Source organism: Gracilinanus agilis, chromosome 5 (genome assembly GCF_016433145.1).
Source record: "Gracilinanus agilis isolate LMUSP501 chromosome 5, AgileGrace, whole genome shotgun sequence".
NCBI classification, from domain to species: Eukaryota; Metazoa; Chordata; class Mammalia; order Didelphimorphia; family Didelphidae; genus Gracilinanus; species Gracilinanus agilis.
Window position 1 is genome coordinate 213,203,826 of NC_058134.1, and position 24,411 is coordinate 213,228,236.

The window sequence follows — 24,411 nt, forward strand, 5'->3', positions numbered from 1 at the left end:
TAGACTACTGATAAACAAAATGACACATATGGAAATGTTTATCTTATTCTTGATCTCTTTTTCAGACTGATTCTTAAGATGTTCACTGTTCACAATGCTAATATAACCCTTTCAGTGATTGGACTGAAGACATTAGATCAGCTCCTAACTTCAGGTAATTAAGTTAAATTTTACTTGAAGTCAAAATTGTTTTGAAGAATTCAAACATCATTAATGTATTTTAACTTTTTTACATTTTATTAGGAATCATAACAAAATTACTCATGAAATTTGAACTTTAGATATCTAAATCCAATAACGGGAAAATCCACTATTGGACTTACATGTTTGTTATTTTCTCTCTTTTCTAACATTACACTGGGTTAATCCTGCTGATCACAACTTTTACCCTGGAATCTTGTTTTGTTTGTTTGTTTAATTGTTCCTTTAAAAAGAACTTCAAAGAAGTGGAACAAGCAGGCAAGTAAACTGAAGAATGAAAGAAAATTTGAAAAAAGAAAATAATGAATTGATATTTAGATGATCAAATGAAAGACTTAAAGAATATATGATTCTTTTTTTTCCATAGAAAACATTGATGAAAAATGTATTAAAGGGGACAGCTGGATAGTTCAGTGGATTGAGAGCCAGGCATAGACAGGAGGTTCTAGGTTCAAATCTGGCCTCAGACACTACCCAGCTATGTGACCCTGGGCAAGTCACTTATCCCCATTGCCTAGCCCTTACCACTCTTCTGCTTTGGAACCAATACACTGTATTGATTCCAAGACAGAAGGTAAGGGTTTAAAATAAAAAAACAACATATTAGACCTTCCTGTCTTTTTTATATCAACTTTATTCTTTTTTTCAGGGTTTAAAAATTTTTAACATCTACATTCTCAAATTGTCAATAGATAGGAAGAGGAATTGAATAAATATGTATAGAAATCAGCAGCATTTACAGAATGTTATAGTTTTTAAAAAATGTCATTTGGGGCAGCTGGGTAGCTCAGTGGAGTGAGAGTCAGGCCTAGAGACAGGAGGTCCTAGGTTCAAACCCGGCCTCAGCCACTTCCCAGCTGTGTGACCCTGGGCAAGTCACTTGACCCCCATTGCCCACCCTTACCACTCTTCCACCTATGAGACAATACACCAAAGTACAAGGGTTAAAAAAAAATGTCATTTAAAACATTGTTTCTTCATGCATTCGGAAATTAGAAAAGTTTCAGTGTATACTAAAGTCATTTCAGATGTTACCTTTAGGTTATGTGATGCATTCTTTTCAGTTGTCTATTACATGTAGTTGACCATGATAACTTTTGAGGAAGGTAAGTAGTTTACTAAAAAAAAAAGTCCAGAAACATAACTATCACATAAACATTTTGAATCTTCTCAATAATGAAAGAACTATTAATTTTTGGTTTTCTAATATAGATTTGATGGCTTTGAGAATCTTGGAAGAAGATTGCAGTGATGTATTTACATTAATTTTTGATGCCATGCATACATTTACAGCAAATGAAGAGATCCAAAAGTTTGGGTGTAAAGTTTTACATGTGCTTTTTGAGAAAGGTATTTTAATTTTTTGTATTTTATCTTTCTTTCTTAAATTAAAAAAATTTTTTTGAGTTCCAAATTTTCTCTTTCCTACCAGACCCTCTTCCACCCAGTGAAAAAGCAAACTATAAGATAACCATTACACATATGAAATCATGCAAAACATATTTCCATATTAGTCATGCCTCTTCCCACCCCCATGAAAGAAAAGGGGAAAAAATGAGTTCACAAGTTCTCTATATGGAAGTGGATAGCATTTTTCATTATGAGACATTTGGAATTGCCTTGGATAATTGTATTAATTAGAGTAGCTAAGTCCTTCCTAGTTGATTATTTTACGATGTTGCTATTACTATATACAATATTCTTCTAGTTCTATTCGCCTCACTTTGCATCAGTTCATATGTCTTTCCAAATTTTTCTGAAATCATCTTGCTCTTCATTTCACATAGTACCAATAGTGTTCCATCACAATTATTTATCACAATTTATTCAGTCATTTCCAAAATAATGTATATCCACTTATTTTCCACTTCTACAAGCAGACTGTTAGTGTCCCAGTTTTTCTATATCCTCTCCAATATTCATCATTTTCCTTTTCTATTATGTTAGCAAATCTTGTGGGTATGTGGTGATACTTCAGAGTTGTTTTAATTTGTGTTTCTCTTATCAGTGGTGATTTAGAGCATTTTCTCATATGACTATTGATAGATTTGATTTCTCCTTTGGAAAACTACCTATTCATATCCTTTGACTATAGATCAATTGGGAAATGGATTTTATTTTTATGAATTTGACTCTGTTCCCTATATATTTGAGAAATGAGGCTTTTGTTAGAGAAACTTGCTTTAAAAATTTGTTCCCAGTTTCCTACCTTCCTTTTAATTTTGTGTGCATTGCTTTTATTTGTGCAAACCCTTTTAAATTTCATGTAAAATTATCCATTTTATTTCCTATGATCCTCTCTATCACTTATTTGGTTGTGAAATCTTATCCATAGATATGATAGGTTAAAATTTCCATTATATTCTAATCTGCTTATGGTAACACCCCTTTATATTTAAATCATGTATCTTGATATTTCTGTTAGATGTTAGCCTATACCTAGTTTATGCTAAATTGATTTTCAGTTTTCCCAGCAATTTTTGTCAGAAAGTGAGTTATTGTCCCCTAAACTTGAGTTCATCAAACACTAGATTACTATAGTCATTTACTACTGTGTATGGTGTACATAGGTATCGTCTACTGAGCCCTCATTGTATATCTTATGTAGTACCAGATTGTTTTGATGATTACTACTTTATATATATAGATATAGATATAGACAGATAGATAGATAGTTTGAAATCTAATATTGCTAAGCTACCTTCCTTCACATTTTTTATTGTTTCCTTTGATATTTTTGACCTTTTGTTCTTCTAGATGGATTTTGTTATGATTTTTTCTAGTTCTAAAAATATACATATTTTTAGTTTGATTAGTAATGGCACTGAACAAATAAATTAATTTAAGTAGAATTGTTGTTTTGTGCTATTGGTTTGATCTCCCTTTGAGTGATTGATATTTCTCTATTTGTTTAAATTTACCTTTATTGTGTGAAAAATGTGTTATAATTGTATTAATACAGTCGACCCTCTCTGTATTGCAGTTCACTTATCATGGCCTCACTGCATCATAAGTTTTAAAAAATATATGTATGTACTTCTGTATCACAGAGTTACACGTATCATGGCACACTTTTGGCTAATAGAATAAAAGGTAATTGACCACAGCACTATGTTCTGTATCCTGGGTGCTAGTTGGCTCAGTGACTGTAGATTAATAAGAGTGTAGAAAGGTTTATAGGAGAGTGGGAAGGGCTTATAAAGCTTTAAAATATATATAGATAATAAAATAAGTATAATGCTCCTACTTCAAGGATTTTCACCTATCACGGGGGTCTCTGGAATGTAACTCCTGTGATACATGAGGGATCACTGTATATGTCATGTATGTACACTCCTAAATATTTTATGTTGTCTGTAATTATTTTAAATGAAGTTACTCTATCTCTTCCTGCTGGATTTTGTTGATGATATATAGAAATATTAGTGATTTATATTGATTTTCTTATAACTTTAACTTTGCTAAGTTTGTTAATTGTTTCAGCTAGTTTTCTAATTGATTCTATAGGATTCTCTAAGTATGCCACCCTATTTGAATGATTTCTTTCTGTCTGCTTTCAGTATTTGGAGGTTGGTTATAATATTTCTGAGAGTTTTCATTTGGGGATCTCTTTCATGAAATGATCAGTGGATTCTTTTACCTTTTGATTCTATTTTGCCCTTTTATTCTTAGATATCTGGGCAGTTTTCTGTTATAACTTTTTGACATATGATATCTAAGATTTAAAAAAATATTATTATGGCTTTTGTCTAGTTCACTAATTCTTAAATTAGCTCTGCTCAGTTGGTTTTCCAGGCCAATTGTTTTTCTAATGAGATATTTCACACTTTCTTCTACTTTTCCATTCTTAACTTTGTTTCATTTTTAAAAATGTTTTATAGGTATTACCCTCTAATTGTTCAATTCTAATTTTTAAGAAATTATTTTCTTCAGTGAGCTTTTGTACCTCTTTTTTATTTGTACTTCATTTCCATTTGTGTCCCTGTTTTTTCCATTCTGCCTTTTAAGGAGTTCATTAAGAAATTTTGTACCTCTCTCCTTGTTTGGTTAATTCTGCTTTTTAAAGTGTTATTTCCTTTTGCAATTTTTGTGCCTGCTTTTCCTGTCTTTTCATAATTTTCTCACATTGCTTATTTCTTTCCACAAGTTTTACTCTACCACTCTCATTCACTTTTTAAAAACCATTTTTTGCTTTTTTAGGAGTTGGTGGTTTTTTTTTGCATGAATCCTATCTGCTTTTTTCTCCTTTGAGCCTTTGCTTATAGTTGTTTTCATATTATTGTCTTTTTTTTAATTTTGTCTTCATCTTTCCTGTAACTATAGTAACTATTGTTAAGGTGGTGTTGTGGCTTTTTGGTTTTTTTTGCTCATTTTATCAGCGTATTTCTTGATTTTGAACTTTATGTAAAATTTGAGTTCTGCTTACTTTGAGAGTATAGGAAACTGCCCCAAGTTTCAGGATTTTTTGTGTTGCTATTTTCTGAGTTAGTTGGGAGAGTCTTTAATTTTTCAGTACTTCTCTGGAGGTATTAACACAGGAAAAGTCTGGTCACGGCTCTCCTAGTACTGTTGTGGTTCATGTCTCAGGAGGCAGGAGGGTCCCTGTTCTCTTTGAAATGCAAATACCAACACTCCTCTCTGCCCTAGAACTGCCACCTGGAACTGGGTAAGAGCATTGAAGTTGCTAAACATATCCTGTCAATAATGTGTCAAGTGCAAGCATAGGGGTCTCTCTTAATCTCTTTCTCACCATTTGTCCAATCCCCCAGACTGAGAGTTCCTGAAGTTCCCACCACATGCATCCTTGGCTAGCTCTACCTCTCATCCAGTGTAATGCACCTCTGATTTCCCAAGTTGAAATTTAATTGAAAAATGTCTCACTCTGACTTTCTTATTGATTGAGCTTCTCCAGAATTTGATTTGTTGTGTTATTTTAAAGTTTTGGGATTTTCGTTGTTGTTGTTTTTTATAGAGATTATTCAGTGAATTAGACTAGATTGATGAATCTTTTCCATCATCTTGGCTCTATTCCTGTCCTTTATAGTCTTTACATTTTCTTAAAATAAAGTTATACAAGATTTGCAGTAAAGCAAGACTTACTTTATAAATGGTTAGAGAGCTGGTCTCCAAGCCAGGAAAACACAGGAATTCTGCTTTTGAAACCTTTCATTTCTGTGGTTTGGGCAAGTCACTTATCCCCTCAATTCTCCAAGCAATTCTAAAATATGTTCGAGAGAAAGCACTATTGTAAAGTGGCAGAGGACTTTTCCTTACCTGGGAGTTTCTTTTACCATTGAAACTACACTCTAATGCAGTTAGTGGAGCTGTGAAGGGATCCAACCATTTTGGAGAGCAATTTGGAACTATAACTACAGGGTTATAAAAATGTGTATACCCTTAGACCCAGCAATAATGTTTTTAGGTCTGTTTCCCCAGGATATTAGAAAAAGAGGAAAAGAACCTATATGTTCCAAAATATTTATAGCGTCTCTCTCTGTGGTGGCAAAGAATTAGAAACTGAGGGGATGTCCATCAATTGAAGAATAGCTAAACAAATTGTGGTGTATGATTGTGATGAAATGCCACTGTGCCAAAAGAAATGATGAACAGACTGATTTTTAAAATACTTGGAAAGAGCCATACAAGATAATGAAGAGTGAAATGAGTAGAACCAGGAGAATGTTATATACAGCCACAGAACTAGTACTAGAGGAATAAACTGAGAAGTTACCTTCAGAAAGTGAACAGAAAGATAAAACAGGAAACACTTAATTTATATGAACCTGTTGGTTTCTATGATGATATCCTATGTCTGTGTTAGCGAACCTATGGCATGTGTGCCAGTTCATGCGGGGGGGGGGGAAGGGGGTGCTGCTCCCTTCCTCTTCTCCATGTTGCCTCAGGACATTTTCACATGACCTGCCCCTCTGCCCAGCAGCCCAACAGTAGCACTTCCTCCCTCCCCTGTCTACGGAAAGGTGGTGGGCTCACATATGGCATGAGGGCTGCAGTTAGGTAACTCAGCCTCTAAAAGTTTTGCCATCACTGTCTTATGTGATGTGTAGAGAATGAAGAGGGGTTAGGACACTAGTGGATGGAATCCATTATGTAAATATGAAGAAGAATAATTTAACATATAAGAGATCTGTGATTACATTTGAGTAATATCTTTCTTTATGTATGGAAATGCTTGTTTTGTTTGGGTTTATAAACATTTAGTATTAAAAAAAGTTTTAAATAGCAAAAAAAAAAAAATAACCCCAATGAAACCACAGGTCTAATCCCTATTCCTAAATGAACAAAATGTTTTAAATTATGCTCTTTTTTTATAAGTGAAGTATCTTATTGTGTGATGTATAATGGTCCTTATTCAGATACACTAGTCTTTGGAGAACATAACTGGCAGTGTTGTGGTATGTGACTAAGATGGAGTTTTTGCAAACTAAGTGGTTTGTGCTTAAAGAGAAAAATATAGGTCAATGGATAAGTGAAGACTGAGCTAATGCTGAGTCATTGCCTGATGTTTTAAAATCTGGAACAAACTCCAGAGAAAAGAATAGAAGAATTATGTGAAGCTAGAGTGAATTGACTCTTAAGGGAAAAGGCTGTTGAACTTCAAAAAAAAAATTTTTGTAGATACTAAGACTAATTACAATACCATTGAACAAGTACCAATGTTTTCCTTCCTTATTAAAGAACCCACTTTGTAACTGATTATACACTTTGGTACTGAGTTAAAGAGAAGTTATTGTCAGGATCACATACAAATTTGTGAATGCCTACCATGTTTTCTGACTTTATGTATTAATGTGATAGTATCTCTGTTGATGTAGCTTCATCATATTGAATAAACTCATATTTTCTTATCAACCACTATGGTTTAAAAAAATAAAATTCATTATTTACTTCAAGTGAAAAATCAAAGGGCTTAATTCTGACCTAATTCTGAATAGCATTGTTGACAACAGCAACATTATTATTGTTGTTATCTTACTGTCAGCTGGTAACCATTAAGAAAAAAATTGAATGGCAAAGTCTCAGTTTCTTGCCATTTGCTGAGTTGAACTAAACATATGTTTTAGATAGTTGGGCTTCCCTTGAGGAACTCTAATTTTCTTTAAGATAATTACTCACATTCCAAACTACCTTTTAACATACTTTCTTTGTTAATTAAAGGCCAGATTCTACTTAAATTTCTTCTTCCCTTAAATTCTAAATCCTTTATTCTATTAACTCCTTGTTTACTAGTATGTTTTTATTTCCAGAGGGTAATTCAAATAAGTTTGGTCAAAATAATTTTATTTCATTCTTTTTTGGCATAGTTTTCTATAAAAACTTTTTTTTACTCTTAATTAATTATTCTAGAATTTCTTTTTATTTTTATAACTACACAAAACATATATCCAATCCCTGAATAATTCATGTTTTTATAATTCATAAAGTTTATACTTCCCTTTCAATTTAGTTTCAGAAGAACAACTGACTGAATTTATTGAGAACAAAGATTATATGTTTTTGCTGAATGCATTAAAAAGATTTAATCATGAAGAAGAAGTTGTTTTTCATGTTCTTCACAGTTTACATTCCCTTGCACTCCCATGTAAGTATGTACTTGGATCATTCTTTTTCAAGAGCTTTTTTTTAAATATAATTTATAAATTAGAGATCTAAATTGTGTTGATATCAGGAGAAAATCAATTATCGTTAATCTCAAAATAAGATAGTTTTCTAAAACTTTGAAATTGAATAGTATTTTTCTTGAAGGAGGGCTTTGAAGAGTGAGTGAATTTGGCTTATGGACCACAATGTCAAGTTTAGTTAATGGGCTAAATTTCACATCTTGGTTCTCAGTCCATTTATATATCATCACTAGTTTTTTCAAGTTACTGTTAATATTTTCCATTTTATGCATCACTAGTATTTTAATGGAGCTGTGAACTCATTATGGATGCTTCTCCATTGCTGCTAATCACAAACCAATGCTTTACTTTTTTTTTTTATGTGCATTTCTTGTCTGTCTATAAATTTGTTGTAGGGTTTTAACTGATGACATTGGAAGTCTTTTTAGATCTTCAACATTGTGAGAGCAGTTGTAGCATTTTGTCTGTATATTGTGTTACTCTTGCTCTCAATACATGACTAGCTCTCACCTCCTTTTTCCTATTTATGCCACTTCTTGTGTCCAAATTAGCATTAGTAATATTGTTTTCACTGACATACATCATTGTCTCTTAGGTAACCCACAGTTTTAGTTTTTCAATTCAATATTGTGATATTTTATTATTTGTGGACATTATATGTAGATCATTGGAGAAATATTTCTGTTGAAAAGGTAATGGTTTTTTATCACCATGGAAAACTTTGGGGTCGCTGGCTGTATTTTTCAATTTTATAAATGCAATAAACAAATACTAATACTTGACTATTTCACTGATCAATGCTTTTTCTAATATGGATGCTCTTTCCATTGAGGAGGAGAATAATCTCTTTATTGAGAGGTGCTTTGTTGAGCACCTGCTATGTGCCAGATACTGTGCTAGGCACATAATAATAGGCACAAGCATAAAAAATGAAATAATCCCTACTTGTAATGAATTTACATTGTAATAGGGGAGACAAGAACACACCTAAAGTTAATAATTATACAGATATAAATATACTTTAATTAATTCAATCAACTAACACACAAAAATAAAATAAATAAGCATATGTGTACATATATGTATCTCTCTATATATTTATATATAGAGAGAGACAGTAAAGTACAAATAAATAGTTTAAGAGAGAGGACTCTAGCATTTGGGAAGAAAGGCTTCTTGAAGGAGGGAGTGAATGATTTGCATCTTAAAGGAAGAGAGGAGTTCCAGAGTGGTAGAATTAAAGAGGGAGTCTGTATTCCAAGCAGGTGGGATGGCCAGTGCAAAAGCACTGACAACTGACATGGGCCATAAATTATTGTGAGTGAGGAATTGAGAAAAGGCTTTTGGCTAGATCACAGCCTATGGGGAAATCCAGTGAGGATGTAGAGGTAGATTGGGGCTAGGTTGGGCAGCGTTTTAAAAGCTACATTTTAATAGATGTTTTCTTGGGCTGCTGAGACTGGAAAAAAGTTAGCTCGTGACTAGCATTTAGGTGATTAGTCTTTTTTTAACTAATATGACTGGTGCTTAGCCAACAGAGTCTGTTATCAAAACTGTACTCAGAGGGGGCAGCTGGGTAGCTCAGTGGAGTGAGAGTCAGGCCTAGAGACAGGAGGTCCTAGGTTCAAACCTGGCCTCAGCCACTTCCCAGCTGTGTGACCCTGGGCAAGTCACTTGACCCCCATTGCCCACCCTTACCAATCTTCCACCTATGAGACAATACACCGAAGTACAAGGGTTTAAAAAAAAAAAACTGTACTCAGAGCATATAAAGGAAGAACCTACCAAAGCTTGTGCTTCATTATTATAAAGGACCACCTCAATTCTATGACAAGGTATGAGGTTCAAATTGTGGTGAAAGATATACACAATTATAATATAAATATTCCTTATATTCCTATTCACAATATACAAAACATGGTGGGTATGAATTTATCAATAAATTCTGCAGATATAGGTATAAGCACTAGTACTTAATTATGTAGGAGAAAAATGGATTTGGGATTTCAGTAAATTAGAGAACAGTCTTGTATTTTAAAAAGTAAAATAAAATTAAAAAGTAAACAAATTTACTTTGGCAAATTTATTAAATTAAATGCTATTCCTAAATGAAAATCTACCTTTTCTTTCTTCCATCTCCTTGTCACTTACCCTATTTTCTCCTCTTTCCTCTTCCCCTTGAGAAAACAAGAAAAACAAATGCTCCTATTATATTTAAAAAACTTCTTAATTTGGTCATATCCCTCCAAAAAAGTATTATTCAGCACTGAGTCCAGGAGGTAATCCATATTCTATTGGAAAAGTGATTTTTCAATGAAGTATTCACTGGAGGTTTTCAAGCTTTGCTTTTTGATTTCTCAGCCACAGGAAATTCAATATCTGAATGTAGAGGAAACAGAATAATTATAGGAAATAGCCATACTTCTAATGATTATGAGTTACTTAGTATCATCACACTGAATTCATCCTTCCTTTTGATTTCCCTTGGCTTTAGTTATGTAAGGTTTCTTACTGGCTTAAGTCTTAGTCATTGTGTTCCACCCACATCTAGCATAACCCAAGAAATAAAATGACTTGATTCATAATGCAAAGGTCAAAGAAAGTCAGTCTTGGAATCCAGGATTTTTAACCATTTTATTTTAACAATTTATTTCAACCATTTTATTTCTGATTTCTAGCAGTTAGCTCATAGTTTTCTAAGTCATGTTTACCTGTTAATATTTGTTAAAATCTCCATATACTTTTATTTGGAAAAGTATTATTAATGTTGTCATTATAGCTTTCTAAATTATATATTAAAACTACATATTATTTGAAATATTTTCCTCAGTAGCTGTGACTGGCTTGCTCATACTCTAAAAGCAATTATGTAGCTTTAATACCTGTCTGTCCTTTGATTGATTAGTCTTGTTCTCTTCTTTTTCGTCAAGAGGCAATATTGTAGCATGGGGTGGTAAGAGTGGTGATTTTGTAGTCAGAAGACCTAGATTTCTGATTTTGATGAACTTACTGTCTCTATGATGTTGGGCAAGTCACCTAATCTCTTAACTATAAAATTGAGGATTAGTCTAAGTAGCCCTTTGAGCCCACAGTTTTAACTTTTGTCTCTGATTTGTTCATTCATATTTTATGCAAAAAACTGAGATTATTGTTTTCTTTTAAGGTTAAGTATGATCCTTTTAAGAGCAATCATAATTAACATGTAATTTATGTACTTAATAACCTAGATTATCAGTTGCTACAGTCAGTAGAGCACTATATCATAACCATCAGGGTTTGTGAAATTAGAAAGTCTTGGATAAGTATGTACATGAGGGAAAATGTCCCCATATTGATGTATTCTAATTTTTATTTAGGCAGTAATGTTGAAGTTCTAATGAGTGGAAATGTCAGATGCTACAATATTGTGGTAGAAGCCATGAAAACGTTTTCGAACAGTGAAAAAATTCAAGAAGTTGGTTGCTGTTTGTTACACAGGCTTACGTTGGGTGAGTTATTTTTATTTAATTTATCATACCATTTGGATCTTCTGTTAAAATATATTATGAGCATAATGACAGTTTTTAGCCTTTATGCTGTAAAAAGAAGTCACCTGAGCTAAGATTTGGAAGAACTATTGTCGGTTTAGCTACATTTTGGTAGTAATGGTAATTTTAAAGGAATCCAAATCGTTTCATACCTCCTCAAATGTCCAATATCTTATGCTCTCCTCTATCCTCTTATCTGAGAACTTTCCCTAATATTTTACTGAAAAAAAGAATTGAGGCCTTTTGCTGAGAGCTCCCTCTCCCGCCTTTCTCTTCTTCATTTATTTCACTCAGATTCTTTCTTGTCACTATCTGCTCCTTAACTCCAATCTCAGAGTAAGAGGTAGCATTATATCTTATCAAGGCCCACCCCCACCTGCACAAGGGATCCCCCCATTTTCTCCAACATATATTCCCTTCATCATAGTTTATATTAAATAACTTCTTCCACTGTAATGGGAAAAGGGGAGAGATAGGATAAGAATCTCAAAGCAGATCTGACAGGAATTTTTTAGATAAAACCTTCTGGAAAGCATAGCAGGAATGGTCAGATCCTTTTCTAGATCTTTCCCAGTTAAATAGAGTACCTTCAAAGATGAATTAGTGGTATATGCCTTCTCCACAGTCAGGTTGAGGTAGATGAGCTCCAAAAAGCCCGCTTTTCCTTCACCATTCCCAGACAGTAAACACCCAACCTCCAACAAGAAGTCAAGTCACTCTCTATCAGTTGTCACTTCCAAACTGTTGCTCCTCTGCCTTCTGCCTGCCAAAATCCTTTCCCTTGAGTTCCTAGTATGTACCTTAAAGACAGCCTTCTACTTCTCTTAAATCTCATCCTATCTCTATCATTTTCCCATTATGTCCCTTATATTAAATCTCTTTCTACTACCTCTTTTCCTATTGTCTACAAATATGTTAATTTCCCCCTCATCCTCAAAAAACTCTCACTTGATCCTTCTGTCTTTGCTTCATCTCCAATCTCTTCTGGTTTTTATATCCAAACTCCAGATCATCTACAATAAACACCTCTTTACTCTCAATTACTTCAAAATCTTTAAAATCAGTCTTCTGGCTATATCATTCCACTTATTGCTCTTTCAAAGTTACTAATGATTTCCTAATTGGCAGATCCAATGACTTTTTCTCAGTTCTCATTACTCTAGACCTTTCTGTAGCTTCTGGCACTTTTGATCATCCTCTCCTCCTTGATACGTTCTTCCCTCTGGATTTTTGAGATACTGCTCTCCTTCTGGTTCTTTTCCTGTTTATCAGACTACTCTTTCTCATTATCCTTTGCTGATTCCTCATTCAAATCATGACCACTAACTGTGGGTGTCCCACAGGAGTCTGTCATGGGTCTTCTTCTCATCTCTCTCTCTATTGTTTCACCTGATAATCTCATCGGCTTCCATGGATTTAATTATTTTCTCTATGCTGATAATCTCAAATCACTTAATCCAATGCTAACCTCTCTGCTGATCTCCAGTACTACATCTCCAGCTGCCTTTCAGACAACTCAAACTAGATGCCCAAAAGATATCTTAAATTCCACATTTCCGAAACAGAACTTATCTTTTCCCCTAAATCCTTCCCCTTTGTAAACTTCCCTGTTGCTGTCATCGCCCTCCCAAGTCCCTAGTTTCACAACCCAGATATCATCCTTGACTCCTCATTGTTTCTCATCCTTTTTATTCAGGCTCTTGCCAAGGGCTGTTGATTTTACCTTGGCAATACCACTTGAATAAGCCCTCTTCCCTCCTGATACTAGAAACACTTTGGTGTAGACCCCTACAGCCTCATTCCTGAATTATTGTAAAAGCCTATTGACTGGTCTTCCAGCCATAAGTTTCCTGATTACCTCGACTCATCTGCCTTCTTTGAGGTAATTTTCCTAAAATGTCAGACCATGATACCTCCTTGCTCAATAAATGCTGGTGGCTATCTATCATCTCCAGGATCAATTAGAACCTCTATGTGGCTTTCAAAGCCCTTCATACTTCCCTTCCACCTTCATCTCCCCCTTTCCAGTTTTCTTATACCTTATACTCCTCTCAGTATTCTTTCATTCAGTGACATCCACCTCCTTGCAATTCTATAAATAAACCCCTCCATCTTTCAGCTATAATCATTTTCAGTGGGCATTTCTCATTTCCACATTTCATTCAATAAACATTTATTAAGCACTTATGTGCCAGTCACTATACTAAGTGCTAGAGACACAAAAAGAAGGAAAACACAGTCCCTGCCTTCAAGAAACAATCTAACACGGGAGACAACATGCAAACACATGTATACAAAGCAAGCTATGTACAAGATAAAAGGAAATAACTGAGAGAAAACACTAGAATTAAGAGGGGTTAGGGAAGGCTTCCCATAGCAGGTACGATTTTAGTTGGGACTTAAATAAACTAGGAAATCAGTAGTCAGAGTGTGGAGGAGGTATGGGGGAACAGCCAGAGAAATTGTCCAGAACTGAGAGATGTAGTGGATTGTTTGTGGAACAGCCAGGAGGCCAGCATCACTGGATTGAAGATTATATGTCAGAAAGTAAGGTATAAGAAGACTTAAAAGTTAAGATGGGGCTAGGTTGTGAAGGGCTTTGAATGCCCCAAATAGCATTTTGAATTTATTCCTGGAGCCAACAGGAAGCTAGTGGGGTTTGTTGAGTAGAGGCTGGGGCTGTCAGGTAAGGTGGTGACATGATCAGATCTCTGTTTTAAGGTTGAATGGAGAATGGATTGGAGAGGGGAGAGACTTGGGACAAGCAGACCTACCACAAGGCTATTTCAGTAATCAAGATATGAGGTGATGGGGCAGCTGGGTAGCTCAGTGGATTGAGAGTCAGGCCTAGAGACTGGAGGTCCTGGGTTCAAATCCGGCCTCAGACACTTCCCAACTGTGTGACCCTGGGCAAGTCACTTGACCCCCATTGCCCACACCACTCTTCTACCTAGGAGTTAATACACAGAAGTTAAGGGTTAAAAAAAAAAGATATGAGGTGATAAGGGCCTGCACTACAGTGGTGACTAGTGTCAGAGGAGAAAATGAGACATATTCAAGAGATGTTGCAAAATGTGGAATTGACAAGTCTTGACAGCAGCTTAAATTTGGGATCTGAAAGATAGTGAGGAATCCAGGATGACTCCTAAGATTTTGAACTCAAAGAAGTGGAAGGATGCTGTTCTCCACACAGTAAGGATGGTTGAAGGGGCAGAGAGGGTTTAGGAGGAAAGATAATAAGTACTATTTTGGAAATATTGAGGTTAAGATGTCTAGGGGACACCCAGTTTGAGATATGTGAAAGGTGGTGGAGATGTGAGATTATAGATCAGGAGAGAGATTAAGGCAGGAAAGATATTTGAGAATCATCCCTTTAAAGAGGCTAATTAAATCCATGTGAGCTGATCAGATCACCAAGTTATATAATAGAGGGAGAAGAGGACACCTATGGTTAAAAGACATGATCAGGAGGAAGATACATCGATGGAGAGAGAAGAGTGGTCAGAAAGAGAGAAGGAAAACCAGGAGGGAATGTTGTCTCAAAAACCTAGAGAGAGGGGCAGCTGGGTAGCTCAGTGGAGTGAGAGGTTCAAATCCGGCCTCAGACACTTCCCAGCTGTGTGACCCTGGGCAAGTCAATTGATCCCCATTGCCCATCCTTACCAATCTTCCACCTATGAACCAATAGACAGAAGTTAAGGGTAAAAAAAAAAACCTAGAGAGAAAAGAATATTGAGGAGAGCATGATCAACAAGGTTAAAAGCTGCAGAGGTCAAAGAGAATGAAGATTGAGAAAAGGCCATTGGATTTGGTGACTAGGATCATTAGTAACTTTGGAGAGAGCAGTTTTGGCGAAACAAGATTGGAAACCAGATTGTAAGGGGTTAAGAAGAGAGTAAGAGGAGAGAAAGTAGAGGCACCTATTGTAGATGAACTTTTCAAAGAATTTAGCTAGAAAGGGTAGAAGAGAAATACAGCAGTAATGAGCAGGGGTGGAAGGACTGAGTTAGAGTTTTTTCAGTGTAGAGTAAATGTGGGTATATTTGTAGGCAGTAGGAAAGGAGCCAGTAGACAGGGAGAAATTTAAAATAATGAAAAAGTGGGTCCGACACAGGGGTCAATCTGTTGGAGGAGAGAAGAAATATCACTCAAACAAGCAGAGAAGTTAGCCTTGGTAAGGAGAAGGCCATTTCATTATGTGAAACAGGGATGAAGGAGGAGAGAGTAGCAGAAGAGACCTTCTGTGTTGGTAGATGAGGAAGAGGGGAGATGAAGGAATCCATGGTGAATGGCCTAAGTTTTTTTTCTGGAAAATATGAAGCAAGGAAAGGGGGAGCCTTGGAAGGTTTGAAAAGGGATGAAAAGGTTTGGAAGAGCCCCTGAGCAGAATAGGATAGTGAGTTGATTAGGGAGGTACAGTAGGATTGCCTAACAGCAGTGAAGGCTTAGTTTCTTGCTTCCCTGACTTTCTTCATGTCCCAACTAAAATCCCCACCTCCTACAGGAAGCCTTTTCTAATTTTTCCTAATTCCTTCCCTTCTGTTAGTTATTTAAAAATTTTTTAAAGCCCTCGCCTTTCTTAGAATGGATACTAAATATTGTTAATCCTAGGGCATAAAAGTGTAAGGCAATTGGGGCTAAGTGGCTTGCCCAGAATCACACAGCTAGGAAGTGTCCGGAGGCCAAATTGGAACATTCCCTTCCCCCCCCCCCCAACCTCCCAACTCCAGGCCTGGATCTCCATTCACTGAGCTACCTACTATGGAGATGAAGCAGGAGTATAGCTTGGAGAGGAATGAAAATGCTAGTGGCTGTCTTTTACCTTCGGGATCAAAGTATAAAAAGTCTTTTGACATGAAAAACTCTTCATAATGTGGCCCTTTCCTATTTTTCCAATCTTCTTGCATTCTTTTCTCCATGTACTCTGTGTTCTAGCCAAGCCGGCTTTCTTTGTATTCTGTCTACTGTCACTGGGCACTGACTATTCCCCATCCCCATAATGCTCTCCATTTTAGTTATGGGTTCTCTCTGACTATAAATCTTCAAGTGAAGACTGAATTACTCGTTCTTGGGAATGCTATAGAAGGAATTCATGAGCTAGAACTTGGACTTCCACTGAGGAAAGGCACTAAAATTCCTTCTAACTGAAATTTTATAATGCTTTTAAAGTGCTTTTTGTTCCATCAAGGGCTATGTAAACGTGAACTATTATTATTAGAGGATTCTTTATCAGTCCCACTTAAAATGAGGTTCTATACTTTTTAATGATGATGAAAAGAGCAGTGAAAGAAACACAGATATACTTAGATTTCTTTACTCTGGCTCAGTCGGTTTCATCACATTAGATAATTAAATGGTAACAGTGATTAACAGTTTACAAAAAGAGTATACAAACATGCCAAACTATTTTTAAGAAGTGTGGCGTGCTTGTAAAGAAGTTAAAAATAGAAGAATAACCATTCTATGAATTAAATGTAATAATTTATAAGCAATTATAAAATTCTATTAATGTGAAGTTAATTAATAATTTGTTTTTAGATAATTTCTTTAATATCCTGGTTTTAAACGAGGTTCATGAGGTCATTGTGAAAGCTGTTAAAAAATACCCAGAGAATGCGCCCTTACAGATTGCAGCACTAAGCTGCTTGGCTCTCCTCAGTAAGTAAACTTTATCTTGTTTTATTTTGTTTGTTTTGTTTTTTAAAGTATTTTTTATCACAAAGGCTTAAATATTTATTTGGTCTTGCTTTTTATAGTATTAAAATATCTTGTGTACATAAAAAGAAGTAGTGATGTACTTTTTTTTGCCCAGAGAGCAACTCCTTATCATCAAATTATCATCAAATTGATATCCCTGGGATGATTTATCAGGGAAACAAAGCTGCAGTGACCAAAATCCACTGATTCTAATCATTTGCAGCTTTAAATTCTGTGCTTGATGTAGGCTCAACAACTTTATTTATTCAAGTCTCTTCATATAATCCAGCTTTGAATTTTGGTTGCTCTCTTTCACATTCTTTTTGTCACTGTTTTCTGTTCTTTTATTTTTTATAGATTTTGCTTTAATTCATGATTAGGGCGGACTTTATTTACTTTGGGCCAGTCTCTATTATTTTTTTTATTACCTGGTAGAGGTGGGAAAGATTAGGGAGATGGACTTGGAATTATTTTTCTTTTGTTTTCACTTTTGTGCTCAGTTTTCTTATTAGACCACTTTGTAATTTCTCTGACAATTTCACATTCAAGTGTTTCTGTTTCTGTTGTTTGTTTTTGTGCTTTTGGTTTGTTTGAGATGGAGGGTGCAGTAGATGGGAGTGGGAAGAAGGATAAAATAAAAGTTAACTTTAATTTCTTCTTCTGAAAATTTAGCTGTTTGTATCCATTTATCAATTGGGGAATGGCTTATTTTTGTAAATTTAACTTAGGTCTATACTTCATGTATGTTCAGAAATGATTTCTTAATCATAAAAACTTGATATTTTTATATTACTTCATTGTCTGTGGTACCTTTTGGCATAGTGTAGTTTCTCTGATTATCTCCTTTAATTAAGTCTATTTTGGCTTATGCTTTGACTATGATCATGATTACTACTTTTGCTTTTTTTTTTTTAGTTTGATAGAGCATATTAGACTCTATTCTAGCCCTTGATTTTAACTGTATTTTGATTGTATTTTGTATAAGTTTGTATTTTGATTTTGATTTGTAATTGGTTTTCTGTTATAAGTATTTTTCTTACAAACTACATTGTTGAATTCTGATTTCTGTTCTGTTTGCTTTTGTTTTGAGTGAGCTCATCTCATTCACATTCACAGTTATGATTATTAACTGTATATTTCCTTCCACCTCATTTTCTTTTGTTTTTTCTCTCTCTGTTTTAATCTCATTCTTCCACAAAAGTCAGTTTTGCTTCTAACCACTGCCTGCCTTAATTTCCTCTCTTTTATTATTCCCCTCCCCTCTTTCTCTTGCTCCTTTCCCTATTTACCAATTGTGTAAGTGATATTTCTATACACAACTAAGTGTGTATAAAAATTCTTCCTTCTTTGAACCAATTTTGATGACAGTGAGGTTCAAGCATTACCATCCACACCCCCTCCCATTTCCCCTTCATTGTAAAAACTCTTCCTTACATGCCTTTTCATATGAGAAGAGTTTCCCAATTCTACCTCTCCTTATCCCCTTCTCCTCTTTCTCACTCCTTTCATTTTTTTGGAGGTTATTCCAAACTAACTGATTCACACTCATGATTCTGTCTATGTAACTGTAATTACATGTATCATATTCCCATTTAAGAATATAAACAAATTTACTTTTATTGAGTTCCTTATGATTTCTCTTTTATATTTACCTATCTATGCTTCTCTTGAGTCTTGTGGTTGAATGTGTAATTTTCTGTTGAGCAGTAGTATTTTCATCAGGAATGTTTGTAAGTCCTCCATTTCATTAAATATATTTTTTTTCTGAAGGATTACATTCAATTTTTCTGGTTAGATTATTCTTAGTTGTAATTCTAGCTCCTTTGCCTTCTGGAACATCATATTCTAATCCCTCTACTAATTTAACATGGAAAATAACTAAATCTTGTGTGATCCTGACTGTGACTCTATGATATTTGAATGGTTTAGTTCTGGATGTTAAAGTGTTTTGTCTTTGACTTTGGAGCTCTGGAATTTGGGTATAATATTTTGGGGAGCTTTCATTTTTAGGTATCTTTTAACTTGTAACTATTACTCAAACTCAGTCACATGATAGGCAATAGAATTGGGAACTGGGAATTACCATCAGCTGTATCCAGTGCCAGAAAAGGGTCCTATATATTCTCTTTCTCATAAGTTGTCTGACTCTTGGCATTTCTGGCCAAAAAACACCTGAAATTACAGCTTCTGTTACCACAATTATGTGTGTGCTCTCTGGACAAGGAATCATGTAGGTGCCACGGACTTCTCTTGCTCACCTCTTAAGTTTTCTTTCTACCTCTTGTTGGCCCTGACACTCCAAAATTTGATTCGAGCTTAAAGCTTTGAAGTTTAAGTTTTCAAAATGTTATTTTAAAATTTGAAATTATTTTAAACATTTCGAGGGAAACATTATGAGAATGTAGCTGGGAGCCTATTCCTAATCTGTCATCTTAGATCTTCTCCCTGTCTTAACATAACTTAAAGGAGACTTAAAAAATAAAATCTCATGCTGAGAGAAAAAAAACCATAGTCATGTAAACTTTGGTTATTATATTAAAACCCTATTTGATTTTGATCTGAAAAATTTTAAAAATCAAAACATTGGTCAGAATTCTCAAGATAAGGGATAGAATGATATATACATTTTCAACTTGGAAACTTTACAAAATAGCTTCCCAAAGGATCTTTATATTTGCTCTAATATCCTAAAAGATATGGTCTAGCGCCAGCAGTAGTGCCTTTGTCAGGGTTCTCATTTGTTTATAATAAATTTATTTAAAACCCAAAGATTTCCTAGAGAATTATATTGAACAATAATAGCTAATTGTTAACATTCATATAGTGCTTATTGTGTGCCATGCACTGTGCTAAGCACTTTGCAATTTTATTATGGTCCCTTTTGTTCCTACTAACATCCTTGAAATGCAGTTACTATCATTATGCCCATTTCACATAAAAGGAAACTGAAGCAAACAAAAGCAAAATGACATGCTCAGAATCACACAACTAGTAGGTGTCTAGGTCAAGATTTGAAATCTTCCTGACTCCAGGTCTAGTGCTGTATCCATTGCACCACATAGTGCTCAAGAACTGTGGTTTATCAAATTGTAGAAGTAGACTCAAAACTATCGTTTCCTCTATATTTCAACATACTCAGGTTACTTTTAAAGAAGATGCTAGTGTTTTATCCAATAGTTAATCATATTAGATCTAGAAATTTTCCAAAAGATGAACGCGTATTAAAAGTCATCATAATATAACACTTTGGGAAAGGTAATGTTTACTGAGAAAAGCCATTAGACAGTTGTTTGAGAACAATTTTCTGACCAAAATTGAGATAGATATTATTGCAATCTGTTTGCCTCAGGGGTTCCTCATCTGCAAAATGAGTTAGAGAAGGAAATGCCAAACTACTCCGGTATCTTTGCCAAGAAAATCCCAAATGAAGTCACAAAGTCAGATACAACTAATTGACTTAATGACAAATAACAAAAATATTGCAATTCCCTAACTGAGAGATCCTGTAGCACCCTAAACTATGGGACCTTCTACATTACCTCTCATTTTCACTTCATGAATTTAATTTTGTCAGATTTTCCTCGAGTAACACACATTTATTTTCTCTTGGTCCTTTTCCCCCAAAGAAAAAAGGAAAACAAAGCCTTTGTAAAAGTGAAGCAAAATAAATTTCCGTAGGCCATATCCAAAAATGAGTGTCCCTTTTGTGAATTAAAATCATAATGAATACTTTTTGGGTGAAACATTTTAAGTATTGTCTACTTAAAAACAATATTAGGTAAAGTAAGCATTGACGAACTTAAAACGGGGAAAGGAAAAAATAATTTCATTATGTGTAGTTGGTCTAAGAATTGTGATATGGTTGGATTTAGGTTAGAAGTGAGGTGTCATTTATGGTAAAGTTATTCATTGAATGTTTCTTTTTTTTCTTACTTTTTATCATTTATTAATGTAGTATACTAATAAAGGTGAAACTTTATATCCATTTTGAAATATGATATAACATCACAGATATTTCAAATTAGAACTAATTTATGGTGTTTTTTTTTCTTCAAGCTGAAACCATCATTTTAAACCGAGATTTAGAAGAAAAGAATGAGAATCAGGAAGAGGATGAGGACAATAAATTATGCTGGTTAGAAGCCAGTTACAGAGCATTGACATTGCACAGAAAGAACACAGATGTGCAGGTTTGATTGTTACCAAGTCACTTTTAAGACTGAGAGTGATGTCTGAATAACTATATAATCTATTTTTCCTTTTTTTTTTTCTAATCCAGGAAGCTGCATGCTGGGCTTTAAACAATCTACTTATGTATCAAAGCAATTTACATGAAAATATTGGCGATGAAGATGACCAGTCAGTAGTAATGATTTTATATGTTTGCAGATGTTGATTAAATTAGAAAAAATATCTATTTACTAAAATTAATATTTTTACTATAGAAATTATATATAAATTTCTCCAGAGATAATAGTAGATTCACAATGTTTGGTCCTCGGTATCTTCAATAATAAGTTACTTTCTAACTTTATTAATTAGCAAAAGTTATGTTGGAAAGTCATTAGCAAAAGTCTTTAAATTCTTAATAGAAATTCCAGAGACTTCTGACCTTTCCAAATAGTATATTTCTAGTTCGATCCATAAGTGCTACCATATCACAATCCATCTAGGCATTTAAGTAGCAGGTGCTAGCCGTCACAGAGTAAATCATAACCCCTTGTAAAACATTAAGTTGGAAAATTGACACGATTGTCTAAAAATGGGCTCTGCTTCTTTTTGTAGAGATAAAAAGAGCAGGAGTCAAGATTGCATAGAAAGGGACCTATCAATATAGATGGAACTCCAGCCTTCGGTTTTCCCTTCCACTGGTTGTTAGGTACAGCAGCCAGCACGAATTACTCAGATTTTACAGGGACATATCTTACTACATATATGCATAATCTATAATAATTAAATTGGGAGATAGCAAGGTGACTCAGTAGATAGAAAGTCAGACCTAGATATGGGAGCCCTGGATTCAAATCTGGTCTTAGATACTTCTATGCTGTATGACTCTGAGCAAGTCAACTGAACTCTATTGCCTACTCCTTACTACTCCTCTGTTTTGGAACCAATATATAGTATTGATTCTCAGACAGAAGGTAAGGGTTTAAAAGAATTATATCAATAGAAATTTTTACTGGATGATCTTATTAACTCTTGTAGATTCCTTTGGATTCAATTGTCATATCTATGCTAATGCTTATCAAAACTACTTAAATAGTTCTAACTTCTCTGTTGGCATCTATTTTTATATCTCCAACTGTTTATTACACTTTCCTTAACAAAGGTTTAAAAAAACAAATAGTATAGTAAAACCAGTTGAAAAATTGACCACAATAGGCAACGCATATGGAATTTTGTACTCATAACTCTCCACTCCTCCTGTGAAAGGAGGGGGAGGTATGTTTTCTCATCTCTTCTCAACAGGCAATATTATTCTTTATAATTTTTATGTTAATTTATTCTTTTCATTTTTCTTTTTCTTTTGAATATTTTCCCATAGTTACATGTTTCATGTTCTTTCCCTCTTCCCCAAGCCCCACCCCCCCGTAGCCAACCCACAATTCCATTGGGTTTTACATGTATCATTGATTAAGACCTAATTCCATATTATTGATAGTTGGACTAGAGTTATCATTTAGTTTCTATGTCCCCAATAATATCCCCCTCAGCCCATGTTATTCTTTTCATTTTTAGTGTCAGACTCAAATAGGGCCAGTAAACCTTTCATAATGATTCTTCTGAGTCATATATTAACTTATAAAATCATAACTTAACATTACCTGTGTCCTGTTGTACTTTTATTTATTTTAATATTTACCAATTATATTTTAATCTAATTTGGGCCAACCTCAGGGGAATCACATCATATTTTACACCTCTGTTGTAGAAGCATATGTTACCCTGTTTCAGTGATTTTCATAATTCCTCATCTGTGTTCTTTCTCTTTTTATGAAATGAGATAATATTTGTGAGAGGTACTTAGCACATTGTATGACACATAATACATGATATATAAATGTTTATTCTCTTTACTCTTCCCTTCCTCCCTTTATCTTTACCAGTTTCTTATATATGAAGTGAAACCTTAGAGTTATCCTTATTTGCATTTCTCATTAGTGGTTTGGAGCATTCACGTGATTTTTAGTAATTTATAGTTCTTTTGAGAACTATTTGTGTTTGATCACATGTATTGGGGGAATGAATCTTGATTTTAGATATATTTATTTAATTCTTTATATAGCTTATATATCAAACCTTTATTTATACCTTAAGGGCCATCTAGATCAATTCTCTCATTATACAGATGAGGAAATTGAAGCCCATAAAAATCTGCTTAAGTGCCTTGCCCAAAGTCATCCAGGTAGTAAATGATATAGCTGGGATTTGAACGCAGGTGCTTTGATTTCAAATCAAACATTCTTTACACCACACTCCCTTTCTACTTGATGTTTGCTGCAAAGATTTCCTTCTCAATTTGTAGTTTTGCCTCCTTAACCTGGTTTCTTTCATATTGTTTGTAGAAAAGCCTTTTAATTTTCTGTCATAAATATTGTTTTCTCTTTTCTTTGTTTGATGAAGTCTCCCATTAGCCACAGTTGTGAAAACTGTTTCTATCCATTTTGACCATTTTTCTTTTTGATGTTACCTTTCATATTTGTCAAGTATTTGTATGGAACTAACTGTGATGTAAGATGCTAATCTGAATTTTTTGTTTCTCCAAATGTGATTTCTAACCTAAATAATGTTGTTTTTTTTGGATAAACTTTCATTCTGTCTCCATTTTCTTTAAGAATTTCCCTTTATTAGATACCTGCCATGAAAGAAGGAACAGAAAGAGTCTGATACAAATTAAAACATATTTTTTACATATTTTTTACTTTATTTCCTCCATGAATTTTTCTCTAGAGTAAATAGTATGTCTTTCACCACACAACAAACATGGAAATATGTACATATGATAATATGTACAATCTATTTCACATTACCTGCTTTCTTATGGAAAGGGAAGGTTTGGAGGGAAAGAGATAATGTGGACTGCAAAATATTTAAAAATTAATATGAAAAAATTACATTGGCATATAATCTTAAAAATAAATTATTATAAGAAAAAGATAAACAAATGATGCCAAACACACATGAAAGAATTTTCATTTATTACCTCTTATTGGCTCTATTTTTCTATTAATATTTGTATTTCCTCCTGATCCTATTCTCTCTTTAATTTTTTCCTATTATTCTATAACCATCCCTTCCCTCATAATTTCTACCTAGAATCATTGCTGAAGGGATAGTGAAAA

The 24,411-nt window shown here is 34.2% G+C and overlaps 1 protein-coding gene across 1 annotated transcript in view; it reads left to right on the forward strand.

Annotated features, from left to right (window-relative positions):
• LRRK2 (leucine rich repeat kinase 2) overlaps positions 1 to 24,411 on the forward strand; it is a 178,579-nt gene that overhangs the window by 16,697 nt on the left and 137,471 nt on the right. Inside the window, exons 5-10 of the mRNA XM_044679106.1 lie at positions 1,414 to 1,551; positions 7,667 to 7,805; positions 11,202 to 11,329; positions 16,907 to 17,026; positions 21,122 to 21,255; positions 21,345 to 21,424. Of these exons, the coding sequence (XP_044535041.1) occupies positions 1,414 to 1,551; positions 7,667 to 7,805; positions 11,202 to 11,329; positions 16,907 to 17,026; positions 21,122 to 21,255; positions 21,345 to 21,424 (739 nt within the window). The remainder of the gene's footprint in view (positions 1 to 1,413; positions 1,552 to 7,666; positions 7,806 to 11,201; positions 11,330 to 16,906; positions 17,027 to 21,121; positions 21,256 to 21,344; positions 21,425 to 24,411) is intronic.